Source organism: Helianthus annuus, chromosome 5 (genome assembly GCF_002127325.2).
Source record: "Helianthus annuus cultivar XRQ/B chromosome 5, HanXRQr2.0-SUNRISE, whole genome shotgun sequence".
NCBI lineage: Eukaryota > Viridiplantae > Streptophyta > Magnoliopsida > Asterales > Asteraceae > Helianthus > Helianthus annuus.
The window spans coordinates 83,745,859-83,760,430 of record NC_035437.2 but is presented as its reverse complement, the minus strand read 5'-3'; the positions used below and the strand labels follow the sequence as shown (position 1 = coordinate 83,760,430).

Genomic DNA, 14,572 nt, shown 5'->3' with positions numbered 1-14,572 from the left:
AACTTGAGTGGTTTAGCCGAGTTAAAGTTCTTGAAATTGCATGTACCATTGTTGTTGTTGTTGGCTTGGTTCCATTGAGCAAAGAGATTTGGGAATTGAGCAGCCATCTGCTGCGCAATAATTTCTGCCAGCTCGGCAGTTGCTATCTGGTGTTCGCGTCGAGGAGGCATTCTAAAAGAGGAAAACATGAAAGGAAACAAATAAAATGGTATTGGGTAAGAATAGGATGTTACAATCACTTACCATAATCACGGTTGATGGTCACTTGTTTGAATCATGAAGTAAACAAACAACACCAGGGCTGAATCAAAGCAAATAGATCCTCATAGTGTATCGCGAAGACATGCTCGCCTATAAGTGGACACTCACCCCAAGAGTTCCCAGGTAAGAGTGACTGGTCCGATTATGCGGATTTGTACGAACACTCTAACCTTAGACAGAAAACCCAGGGTACAGGCATTCACCCTTCCAGTTCGCACGTGTTCACACTATTTAGGACCCAAAACTTTGACGGGAGTTTTGAAAATTCAAAGGGGTTCAAAACCTTATAACAAAGGGTTCAAAACCTTACAATAGAGGGTTCAAAACCTAGTAATCAATCATCCTAGAACAGATGATTAGCTTTCAAGGCGGTTTTGAAATTTATGTTCTTGTTGTGGTCGTCGCCTAAGGGTAGGTGACGGTATTGTTTTGTGACTAAACGCAATTAAACTCGCGTTAGGTTCCTAGGAAGGTTATAGACTAGGTCAAAGCATTACTAATAACCTAATTCCCTATAACCATTGGCTCTGATACCATCTTTTCTGTCACACCCCGACCACGTAGAACATACAAAACGTGGCGGAAACGTCGGGGAGTGTTGTAACAGAATCAATTGTTTCAAATCCATGGCAAATGAAGTTTCGTTTTATAACTCAAACATGAAAGTTTACATTGTCTAAACAAGAATCAAAGTGTACATAACATAAATTAACTAGTTCTTGTCTCATTTTAAGTCACTAAGGCACAGGTCCGCCTAAGTATGTCTTGATAAGTCCTATGCATCATCTCCTGAAAACACATGTGAAAATAGGTACGTCAGCATAAAAATGCCTGTGAGATACATTGGTTTTGTGAAAACGGAATTCATGACTTGAGTTTGAGAAAATGTTTAGTCATGAACCTCGTATTTTGCTTTGTCTTGTAAATCATTTGAAAAACGGTAAGATCAAATGATATGTATAAATAAGAGAACAATGCATGGTTAACTGGATAACCATGTAAAAAGAGTTTGTATAAGATTTGTTGCTTGTAAATCAATGTCTTGTGAAAAGCGTGTTATTTGTATAAAATGTTCTATGTCTCAAATTGAAATGATTCAAATAACGCTACGATATGTAATACCATACCAATACTTATATATAGGAAGTACCAGCGGCGTATCTACCATGCTTGTATCATATTACACATGCCTCGTAACTTAAATCACTTACTCAAACCAAACCATCAAGATGAAATGTTTAACAACGGTAGAAATGCTTATGTATAGTCAAATGGTTACAACGGTTCAAAATGTAGTATAATGTGTTTATATGCTGGATGAGCATATGCAACAGAAATGCAATGTGAAACAATGTACTACGTATGCACACAATGGGCGTACGTAGCATGAAATGTATTGTAGAGTACAACGGTTCAAAATGTAGTGTAATGTGTCCATATGCTGGATGAGCATATGCAACAGTAATGCTATGTGAAACAATGTACTACGTATGCACACAATGGGCGTACGTAGCATGAAATGTATTGTAGAGTACAACGGTTCAAAATGTAGTGTAATGTGTTCATATGCTGGATGAGCATATGCAACAGTAATGCAATGTGAAACAATGTACTACGTATGCACACAATGGGCGTACGTAGCATGAAATGTATTGTAGAGTACAACGGTTCAAAATGTAGTGTAATGTGTTCATATGCTGGATGAGCATATGCAACAGTAATGCAATGTACTAAGTACGCGTACAATGGGCATACATAGCATAAACACAATGAAATCATGTACTATATATGTACTATCGAACATAGTAGTATATGATGTGAAAACCGGAAAGCATAAAAGTAGCAAGTAGGCACATGTGTTTCACCCCAAAAGAGTTTGGAAAACAGTAAAAGAGGGGTTCAATGTACTCACCTGAGATTGCTTTGGAGTTCTTGTGTAATAAACAAACAATGCTAGATCACGGAATATCAAGCGGCACCTAATAGGTAGCTATGTTAATATACCGGACCAAAATCGGAAGGATCGGATAGTATGCCGGTTCGTAAACCAAACGAGTATGGAGACTCGTGTAATATGGCTTAACAAAGCCTACATACTAAAATGAAACTTAACCTAAGTGCCTACGGCCCATCACGACCCGTTTAGGTAGCTTATGCTACTCTAACGCGTCGTTCGCGTAGAACGCGTTCGGAACGCCTAACATCGCGACCACAAGGTATAACCTCGGAAGGTAGCTTATGTGTTTGGTCGGATCCTAATGATCGACCAAATGGGTCGGGTTCGAAAGTATAAGCGATGGTTTAGATCGCTTACCTTACGACCCTATGTAAGCACTAAACTAAAAGTGACGAGCTAAGCATGTTAGAACATGCTTAACTAAGTTTAGAAAACAGGTTTGGCATCAAAGCAAACGGCTTTGATGCTCACGAGTAGTTTGGTTACAAAATATGCAAGAATGCACATTTTGGCCGAAACTACGACTCGTCACTGAGCCTAGTTAACGTGGTGATCAGTAGGTATAGTCACTACAGACTATAACCATCGTGATCACGCTCACGTTATGAAGTTCCATGAACTTCGCATCGACCATAAGCTGGTCAATGCAGAAAGTCAACAAAACGTTGACTTTCGGACTCAAAAAGCGATAAAAGAGCGAAAGAAGACTTACGGAAGGTCCCCGAGTGCTAATCTAGATCAAATAGCTCAGGTATGGAACAATGGTTCCAACTTAGAGCCTTAAGATCAGATTTTGTGGGTTTTTGGAACAAAGGGGGGGTATTTATAGGAAAAGTGGAACCGTTAGGATCGTTTATCGAATATCGTGCCGCGATCTCGAGCGTACACTTGTCAAATTCTTGTGGTAAGTCAGAACTTGGCCCTTGGCTCCTGATTGGGTGAAAGGGCGTTGCCCCTTGATCGAACGAAAGGCCAAACTGCATTAAATGCAAAGATTTTTCTGTCTGACAGTCTCACGCGCCCCGCGTAAGGATTTGGTAAATCCTTACGCGCCCCGCCTAAGGTTCACAGATCAGAATTTACAATTTTGGTCCCTGCACTTCAGAAACACGTATTTTGGCCCATTTTTGGCACGTTTAAGCCCCGTTAACCTCATTTCAAGGCTCTAAGATGAAGTTAAAGTGTAGGGGACATGAAATATGCTCAAAAATATTCCGGATGTCGGTTCGTTTGGCCGTATGATTGCGATGTTCGCTTAATTACGACGGAATGCGCATAAGCGCGAAAGACGATCCAAATGACGCGACGAATGGATTTTTCTCATGCCCAACACTAAGGCATAATATAAGGATGCTTACATAAATTTTTGGATGTCCGGATGTATTCAGAACGTAAGTTATGCGCGAAAGTGCAAACTTGTGCACTTTTTGACACTTTTAGTCCCTAAATGATCCAAAAGTTTGTTTTAGCATACCAAACACCTCAAAGCCTATTTCTAAGCTATGTAGAGGATATTTAGGGTATGTTTAACTTATGAACATGTTCCGGAATGTTCGTTACAGTTCAAATTGGCATACTTTCGCAGTTTGTCAAGTTTAGTCCCTGTAAGCGAATTAACTTGTTTTTGCTATACCCAAGCCTTCAAAACTTATTTCTAAGTTATGTAAAGGTTATTTAAGGTATGTTGAGTATATGTTGATGTTCTAGAGAATTTGTCGCATTAAACTGAGTACGTTTACGCACCAGTTTGCGTATAATGCTCTAGAAAGCAATGTAGAGTTTGAAATTGAACAATAATTGATATGTGCAAAACATACACATATTTATACAAGATCCCAAGTATGAAATACAATATTTCATCGGCTTGGTATTTGTTTGATGGTCGCGGTGACACAGGTGTCACACCAAGACCAATGGGTCCTATTCGTCCAAGGGGTCGATTGGGTGTTCCAAGAAGGCATCTTAGGGAACAAGCAAGGGGGATAGAGGCACATTTCAGGCCAATCATTACTCAAAACCCTTCGCCGGTGGTTATCCCTCACAACAACCAAGGGAGAACTTTTGAAGTAAGAACAAACTCGTTGCAAAGTTTACCGAAGTACAAAGGGTTAGCAACGGAGGAGCCGTATTTCCATTTAGAGGCCTATGACTCAATTTGCAACACTTTTGGGAGTCAAGGTTTTTCGGCCGATGAAGTGAAGTTGGTCTTATTTCAGTTTTCTTTGGAGGATAAGGCAAAGAAGTGGTTCTACACTTTGCCTTCGGCATCTATTTACACTTGGGGGGAAATGCAACAAACTTTCTTAGACGAATTCTATACCGCCCAAAAGACCAATGATGCTAGAAAGGGGTTGAGGAGCTTCCAACAACAACATGGTGAGATGTTCCATGAAGCGTTTGAACGATTCAATATGATGATAAAGAATTGCCCTCACCGTGGAATCGAATTGTGGGAGTTAATGAATGCCTTTCATGAGGGGTTGAGTGCCGAAGACGCACGCGATTTGATGTCTATCACCGGTGGGACTTTTGGAACAAACTATGAGAATGAAGATTGGGAGTTCTTGGAAAGCATGGCAACTACGTCAAAGAGGAAAGCTCAAGCTTCAAGAAGAGCCCGACCGACCACTACCCGACCGCAAGTGCATGCCATAGATGATGGTAATGTTCAAACCACTAACCAAATATATGATGTTTGTGCTTTGTGTAATGAAATAGGTCATGCGGCTGAAAATTGCCAAGGGATGTTGGACGGGCAATACGAGGAAGTTCATGCGGTTCAAGGTCAAGGTCAAGGGGGAGGTGGTAGGAACTACAACAACATGAATTCTAATACCTACCACCCCGGATTGAGGAACCACCCGAACTTTAGATATGGAAACTCTTCAAATCAAGCCAACCCGAATTTCCAAGGAAACCAAGGATTTCAAAGGCAATATCAAACGGGTCAAAGCTCTTCGGGTGGAAATGAGATGATGGAGATGTTGAAGGCGATGCAAATGGAGATGCAACGAATGAACCAACGTGATGAGGTTCGGATGCAAAAGGACGAGGTTCGTGACAAAAGCATCCAATCGTTGACCACTCAAATGGGTCAACTTGCAAGTGACGTGGCGATGTTAAAGAAAGCAAAAGGCCAGCTACCGAGTGATACGGTGCCAAATCCCAAGAACATAAAAAGCATTAACATCAATGTGGTAAGCACCGTTCCAAATACTAAGTTTAATGAAACATTGCTAACTTCTTCGTATCAAGTGAATGCAGGTTTAGAAAAAGATGCCGAAGTCGAGAATGATAAAGAGTATGGAGTGCCAATCGTGCCTATCCGTGTGGGTAAATTAAAAATCCCTCACGCATTGTTGGACTACGGGGCAAGCGTGAGTGTGCTACCAAGCGATCTATACGATATGTACGACTTTGGTCCACTCGAAGGTATAGACACCATGGTGAGCTTAGCGGATGGAAGTTGGAGGCGTCCACGGGGAATGGTTAGGAATGTTAAGATTCGGTTGGGAGAATTTGAATACCCGGTGGATTTCCTAGTTTTGGACTATGCTTCTACCAATATGGCATCACAACAAAGGGTAATTTTAGGTCGACCGTTTCTATACGCAGCAAATGCTCAAATTAATTGTAGAGACGAGATTATTACCATGACCGAAAAGAACCGTAGGTTGTATTTTGATGTTCAAACTGGAGGGATTAGTTATGAGTCTATTGAGAGGAAGGGTGGTGAGTCTAGTGATTGTGTGAAAAATGTGTTACAACGAATGAGAAAAAAGCACCCACCGGACCGTGAAGAAAAACATATGGGGTCAAGCAAGAGTGTATTTGATTACCCACCGAGTCATATGGTGGCTAAATCTACCTTCTAATTTTAGGCTGCCAAGTACATCGAGTATGATACTAATTTTGAAGAAGAGGAGAAGAAACAAATAAAAGCATTGAAGATTAATTGCAATCTTAATAACGCCACCTATCAGTTGAAATTGAAAGAGTACATGCAAGTGGAAAAGCTGTACACCAAGGTGCGTTGGACAAACATTCTATCAACACATATAATATATCAAGAGGTGGCAAAATGGGTGGGTAGGATGGGCTAAGTTTAGTAACGGGTCAAAATAGGTTTGAGATATGAACATGCATATTTTTAAATGGGTCTGGTTGAGTTGACTGGGAAAGATTTCTTGCCCAAATTCTTTAAATCATTTATTATGTTAGCTTTCCATCTGCCAAATATGATAAGATAATTACAAAATTATGTAACCCAAACTGTCCTGTATATAAAAAAGGATCAACAATTACCACCTCTATGCTACTTGTAACTAGGTATCTTATGTTTTTTGTTTATATGATGTAACAAGGGGCAATGACCTTAACTCATGCAGTATTGGAACTTGAGAGTGCAAACGTGAAGGCTCTGTATCAGAGGGCCCAAGCTTACATCAATGTAGTTGATCTGGATCTTGTAGAGCTCGATATCAGAAAGCCCTTGAGATCAACCCTAACAACTAGTAGGATTCTTAGTATTTAATACAACTCTGGTTGATTTATCTACATTTTAGTGTGACAGTAGCACTATGCAAATCATTAATGTGCTACATTTCTTTTGTTGAACAATTAGGTATGTGAAACTTGAATACGAAGTACTGAAGGAGAAGATAAAAGAATACACACTAGTGCAGAAAGAAGCAAAAGATGTGGTTAACTCGCATCTTATACCTTCCCTCAAAAATTTCACCTATTTCCCTTCCCTCCACTAAACTTCCCCCTCTACTCTCACCTTCGTCTCGTCACTGCCTCTATTCTGTCTGCCAGCTGTTGTTTTTGTCTTTGCTAAGGAAACGATCATTGTTGTTTTTGTCTGTTACCATGCTGGTCAAGGCAAGAGTTATATTTTGATTCTGGTAGTTTTGCTGTTTTTGGGAGGAAGTTAGGATTTATTGTTGTTGGAGATGCTTGATTCATGGTTCGGGGTGTTAACAAGCCTATAAGCTCTAAATTCATATCTACAATCATACAGTAGGGACATATAGATCTTAAAAAGGGGAAATAATGCCTCAAATTCACAATGTACAGAATGGGCCAATCAGTTTCACTTCTATCAGGTTATTTTGTGTTTGTTTACTATGGAACAGTTCATGTGCTTCATTTTTTGAAAATGTGTTTTTATTCACATCTTTTTTTTAATTTTGATTTGGTTTGAATAATAGATATCACTCTTAACAGGACCTCTTAACAATCCTTAAAAAAGTAAGCTTGACTTCTCATTGTTTAAATTTATGTAGTAATATTAAGTGGTTGTTTGTTTAGCTTTTAACACGACTCTTAATGTTCAAATCTCTTACTGGTTCAGCTCTTATTGGTTCAGACTGTTTGTTTCGCAAGCAGATGTTTGAATGGTTTATACATTTGCCTCTGAATGATTAAGCATTATACTTAGTTTAAATAGTTAAGACCTCTAATTTGAATTAGTCAGACATTTGACTCTAAATATTTAAACATTATACTGGCTGTTAATAGTTCAGACCTCTTACTATCACTTAATAGTTTAGACCTTTTATTTATTCAGCATTTAAACATTTAGAAGTTGTCAAACAGCCCCTAAATCATTAAAGTATGGTACTGAAACATTTGAATCGAATTTTTTTAATTTTGATTTTGATGAAATATTTATAGAAGGGAGAAAGTGTTTCGTCTTTAATTTATTTGAAGGTAGGTGATTCCCATAATTCAGTTCTCAAGGCAAGTCAACTCTTTTTCATGCAAGCTATTTGTTTTTTTTTTTTTTTTTTTGTTTTTTTTTTTGTTTTTTTTTTTGTTTTTGTTTTCTTTTTTTTTTTTTTGAAAAGTGAACTTCATTAAACAAGCGAAAACCTCAAACCGAGACGGCACCAAAAACACTTACAACAAGGACTACATATTAATAAATTTACACAAATCTTTCCAACTAATCTCTATATTCTTTACTCTACTATTTAACCACAAAAAACACACCGATTTTATCTCCCGAATAATCCCTTCTAACTTGACAACCGAGTTATTAAATCTAGCCTCGTTTCTAGCCTTCCAGACACTCCAACAACCAATCCTGATAATCCCTTGCACCACCAATTTTTTATTCCCTTTTAATCCAATGTGATCGTGATACTCCAGCAAATCCTTAACCGAAAAGACCAAAATATTAGGAATCTTACACCACATGCTAATAATCAGCCATGACATCGACGCAATACCTACAAGATGTAAACAAATGCTCCACCGATTCTTCTCCTTCGCCGCATAACACACAAGAAGGATCACCCCTGTCAATGTTTCTTCTCTTTAACGCATCCATTGTAGCCAATCTATCCAATCCCAGTCTCCACGTAAACACATTACATTTACTTGGGATCCACTTGCACCAACCTGGAAAGAAACCGGCAGCCAAACCAATATTTTTGTTTAAATACCTCTTGACAACGCCCACACTAAACTGGTTATCCGAAGCTCCCGTCCAAACCCAACTGTCTTTTACATCTTTTAACTCGACACCATGAAGCAAGGTGATCAGACCCACCAACTCGTCCGTCTCCGCACCCACCCCCACCGATCTACACCACTGCCAAGCATATCTTAAACCCGTATTATTGTTTGAGATCCTCTCACTAACCAAGCAATCCTTGTTCACTTCAAGATTAAAAAGCGCAGGGAATTGGTTCTTTAGGGCCCATCACTCAGCCAAGGGTCCGTACAAAACCTAATCGCATCACCAGACCCAACTTCTCCTTTGAATAAGTTCTTAACTGGCACACTGTCAACCAATGTCTTTTCCATCAGATTCACTATATTGCACCAACCCCCCCCCCATACTTTTTTTTACCGGAAAAACATCCCAATTAGATCTCGACTTGTGAACCGCTTCTATCACTTTAACCCACAGTTTGTCTTTGTCCACCTTAAAACGCCAACCCCATTTAACCAACAAGGAAATATTAATGTTCTTTAGTTTGTTTAGGGCCAATCCTCCTTTATCCAAAGGCATAGCCACCCGGTCCCAAGCCACCCAATGGACCATGCTCACCGAGTTACTACCACCCCATAAAAAATTCCTTATTTTTGCTTCAATATCCTTTACAACTTGAACCGGAGCTTTATAAAGAGAAAAATAATAGTTCGGAAGGCATTCCAAAACCGACCTAATTAAGGTGATTCTTCCTCCGATAGAAAGCAAAGCCGCATTCCATTTCGCCAATCTCGCATCAACTAAATTGTACATCGGCTTCCAATTAGAGACCCTGTTCATATTAGCACCCACTATCAATCCAAGGTACCTGAACGGAAACTCATCAGCTTGACACCCAATAACCTCGGCCATGTTCTTTATCTGCCCGTTAGAAACTCCAATCGCATATAAATTAGAATTAGCAATGTTGATCTTTAAAACGGAGCATATATGAAAGACCTGAAGAATTCTAACCATATTAGCAATATTGCTATTAGACCAGTCCCCCAAAATAATAACATCATTCGCATAAAACAAATGAGAAACCATTGGTCCGTTCAAAGGAGTTTGAATACCTGAAAAAATCCCTTCACTTCTCTCCTTTTCAATCATGAAGGATAAAGCCTCCATGACAATTATAAAAAGAAACAGAGAAATCGGGTCGCCTTGTCTAATCCCTTTTGAGCACTAAAATTCGAACGTCGGAGAACCATTCACAAGAATCGAGGATCTAGCCGACTCCACTACACCTTTTATCCACCCGCACCATCTCGGAGAAAAACCCATTTGATTCATAAATGATAAAAAAATTCCAATTCACGTTATCATAAGCCTTCTCGAAATCAATCTTAAGAAAAAACACTTTTTTCTTATATTTCTTACCCCAATTATATAACTCATTGATTATAAACGGGCCATCGAGAATATAATTACCTTTTAGGAAGGCCGATTGAGATTCAGAGATAACCGACCCGATAACACATTTAAGCCGATTTGTGAGGACTTTGGATACCACCTTACTAACAATCCCAATAAGGTTAATCGGCCTATAGTTCTTTAACTCCACCGGGTCCTTCATTTTAGGAATTAACGTAATAAACGATGAGCTACACCCTTTGCTAAAAACCCCATGCTCATAAAAATGTTCAAGAACCTTCATAAAATCTGCCTCGAAAAGATGCCAATTTTTTTTTATAAATGTACAATTCAAACCATCAGGCCCGGGGGCCTTGTCATCCCTACATTCATTTAAAGCATTCTTTAACTCAATTAACTAAAAAGGTTGGATCAAACTAGCTTTATCAATATCCGATAATTGTCTCATACCTTGGCAATCCAAGAACGGTCTAGTCTTCATATTCTCCGAAAACCTACTACTTCTGAAGAACTTTATCACTTCCAGTTTAACTTTCGAAGAACTGGTAACCCAAACATCCCCAATATTTAAGCCCGGAATACTATTTACCACTTTACTATTTGCCCGGAATACTATTTGCCACATGAGCATGAAAAAACTTTGTATTCTCATCACCATCTAAAGCCCACCTCGTTCTTGATCTTCGTTTCATTTCCAGCATCTTATTTCTCTCAACTTCTAAGAGTAACTTTTTATTTTCCAAAAAAAGTCCATTCTTCCTCTTCCGTGAGACCTTTATTTGTTATCTTTTTATCTTTTATTTGTAGCATGAGAGCAAAAAGGGATAAAGTTCTTTAACTCTTGTTCAAAATTTACTAATCACATAGTATTTTGTGTTAAACGTGACATACCTTGGGGTATCTATCTATCATAGTTGTCAAAAGCGCATAAGTAGACGAGGCGCACCTTATGTGATGCAACTTTTAAGGCCCGCCTTTAGGCACTGAGGTGCAAGAACAGACAGAGTTTAAGTCATCAACTTTTGTCAAAAGTTTTGAAGGAAGAAATCATAGTTCCAATTGGTCTTGACTTAGGAGTTCGATACCGATTTCGAGGTAAATCCTGACTTTAAGTTAAAATTATTGTTGTTACTTTTACTCCATTCCATTGATGGTGAATTGAACACAGGGTTTGTGATTTATGAATTTTTTTTTAGCTTAAAATCCCAAAATTTTAATTAAATTATCTAGAAAGAAGCAAAACTTTATGGAAATATGTGTGCTAAGATCATCAAATCATCCTCCAATGTGTGTCAATATTTATCTATTTCTTTTTTTTATAATTTTAGATGGTTTGTAAACGATTTTTATTTATTTTGTGTAGAAAGCAAGGGAGGTAGAAGCAATGAGCATAGACAGCAAGTCCTAGTTAAAAAGAAAAGGAAAAGTTACGTCTTAAAATGTTTAATTTAGTTAGGGTGGACGCACTTTATTTTGCATAATTTGTAATTTTAAGTGGAGTATTTTATATAATTTCTAAAATATGATAAACGCTTAAACTTTTAAAATTTAAACATTATTAGTTTTTTTAAATATAAATGGCAGAAAATGAAAAAAAAAATTAAGAAACATTTTGCGACTGCCCAGCAGTCACAGTTTTGTTGAAGTCAATAGGTCGCAAAGCGGTCACAAGTCTGTAAAATGTAAGCGGTCGCAATGCAAACAAATTTGGTCAAAAACCCAAAAGGCACTCATAACATTTGCAATTTTTTTATAGTCGCAAAATACGGTCACAAAGGTAAAGTAGTGGTTGCATTAGGGCAACTGCGACGAGTGTTTTTCCAACCGCACTTTCAGTCGTATAACTGTCGCAACAGGGTATTTGCAACGGTAAATGCAGTCGCAAAAACCGAATTTTCTAATAGTGTAATAAAATATGTTTCTCACCAATAAGAAATAAAAACTTAAATCCTGTACGACTAGCAAAACCGTGTCATCAGTTCATCTGATGACTGATCTGAACGACTGATCCATACGCGAGCCACTTGGTCCTGAAAATGTTGCTGTTAACTTTTTTGTGAGCCTCACCGGACCTGCGGTGTTCATGGTCCGGCTGGTCCTTGCTTTTAACTTTCAATTGGATGACAATCCGGGCGGATGGTCATTCGGACGGATGGCCATTCGGTCGGATTGTCATTCGTTTAGGATGGATGTGTTTGTGTATGATGGCTTTGAAGTTTTTGTTGTAGCATTTTATAAACAGAGAAGTATCTCTACCTTTCATGTCGTCCGGTCGAACGGTCGTCCGGTCGGATGGCCGTTCGCTTGGATGGCGATCCGTTCCAAGTGAGACATCCCAGAGAGAACAAGTTCACAGCAGGATGGTCATTCGATCAGATGGTCGTCCAATCAGATGACCATTTGCTTGGATGTTGACATGTATTGAAAATGTTAAATGTTCAAGTGTTGAGACTACAAGTCATCCGATCAGATTGTCATTCGACCGGATGGCAATCCGATCGGACGGCAGTCCGTTGGTGACTTGCTCGTTTTGAAATTTGGAAATTTTGTTAAGTTTGAAAAGTTCGCGGTTTGACCGAGTCGTGTGACAACATGTTAAACAACGGAAACCCATCAAGTCCGAGTCATCCGATCGAAGTGGGAATCACCCCAGTCCGATCAGTTAACGGTTCTTGATGGTTGTTCATGTTTAACCCGTGAATCGGTTGTCTCTTTGATAGGAATCAGTTCCCAGACCGACACGTCACTAAAGAATGAGTAGGAGGCCTGAATGGGCTCCGATTCTATCGGTTTTTAGTGTAAGACTGTAAAAGAGTTGAAAGAAAGTTGTGAAAACATCTTTCAATCCTTTTAGTCTTGAAAATGTTTAGATTTAGGTGAAATCAATGTTTAAACATGCTGAAATCTATTAGATCTGAGTTGTTCTTGGTGGAATGAGGTCGAATTTTGAAGTTCATAAGAACCCCATGATGACATCATCCTAGAACACCTCAAACCAGCCGATTTCTTGGTGAAAAATGAAGATTTAATGGTGAAAATAATGAAGATGTGTGTGTAGATGATAGATGTACAAGATTTGAGGTAGAAACTTACAAGAATCGTGAGAAATCGAGAGAAATAGCCCAAAGTGCGCTGGTCGGACGAGAGAGCTGTCACATCACTTGAACAGTGATGTGACAGGTGCTATTTATAGGTGCAAAAGAGGAAAGGCGGTGCAGGGTGACGGATCGGAGGGCAGTCCGATCGGATGGTCATCCGGACGGATGACCATTCGATCGAATGGTTATTCGATCGAAGGGCTTGAGTGAGTTAGGTTTCGATGTTTCGTTTTGTGCGTTGAGCGTTGCGATGTGTTGCGAGTAAGCGGTGCGATAGTATTAAACAACATTTACACAAATAACCTAACTAACACTCAACATAAAAGTAAACCTTATATTTCGAGTCCGCGATGAGATTGCGTTGCGATATAGTTGTGATTAATCACCATAAAACAAGTATAAACATGCACAAGTAACACATAAATAGCATACACATGACGTGACTGTGTCGTCCCGATCAGTCAAAAACCCAATTAAACCTAGGTAGCTAGGGTAAGTCGGGTATCCTATCCACGAAGAGCAGGTGGTCAGTATCGCACGACCCGTTCGATTAGTTAGACTATTTACAAACAATGTACAACGTGATGATGAAGTTTGCTAATTTTATTTGTTCAATTGATTTGAAAATAAATCAAAGTGAACCGACAATGGGTATTATCTAAAACACTTTTGATTAACTAAAATTGCAACTAAGGTACTAACTAGAAAGTTGAAACAAGAAATGAGAATACCGATCACACCCGGTTCGATAATTGCAAGACCTAGGGTTTCTACATGTTTTAACTTGATTCAATTGCATGTAGTGATTAACGGATTACTATCACGAAACTTAGGTGCCAATTGCTATCTACGTCATAGACAACGGACCACAATGCACTTCATTACCTCGGACATGTAAATCTTAACCTAAGATAAGGCATAATTGCACATAACCATTTCACAAAGTCATAACTTTATCATCGTTCGACAATTCACGAATTCGAAACAAATGCAAGACAATTATCCAAGGTTTCAAATACTAAACAATTTGTCACAAAACCAAATTAAAATACATATGCATAAACCCTAGAAAATCTTACAACATCTACACCGGGGTGAAACCCTAGGAGACTAGCCGCTCATGGTTGAATGGACACGATCACAAGCTTGAGATAGTGATGAAGACATGATTGATTCGGTATGTTGTGCGGCTGATGAATGATAATGATGTGTGTTGATTTGATAGCCAAAAAAACCACGGTGTAAGGCTGTCTCCCTCCTGAGATGTACTGCCCCCCAAATTGATAATAGTGGAGGTATACCTATGAGCCTAAAAAGTCAATCCATGTCACTGCCAATAATTCATGAGTCAAGCCCAAAAATTATAAACTATGGCTGCCTATATTTGGTGATAAT

At 38.9% G+C, this 14,572-nt stretch overlaps 1 protein-coding gene and 1 non-coding gene across 2 annotated transcripts; both read right to left on the bottom strand.

Annotated features, from left to right (window-relative positions):
* Positions 1-4,555: 4,555 nt before the first annotated feature.
* On the bottom strand, positions 4,556-4,661 carry LOC118492799. The gene has a single exon (XR_004894801.1). It is a non-coding gene; the product is annotated as a small nucleolar RNA R71 (small nucleolar RNA).
* Positions 4,662-9,014: 4,353 nt separating this feature from the next.
* Positions 9,015-9,833, bottom strand: LOC118492120. Its single transcript, XM_035989912.1, has one exon. It carries the CDS (start codon positions 9,831-9,833, stop codon positions 9,015-9,017), a length of 819 nt encoding a protein of 272 aa, XP_035845805.1.
* Between the last annotated feature and the right edge of the window lie 4,739 nt (positions 9,834-14,572).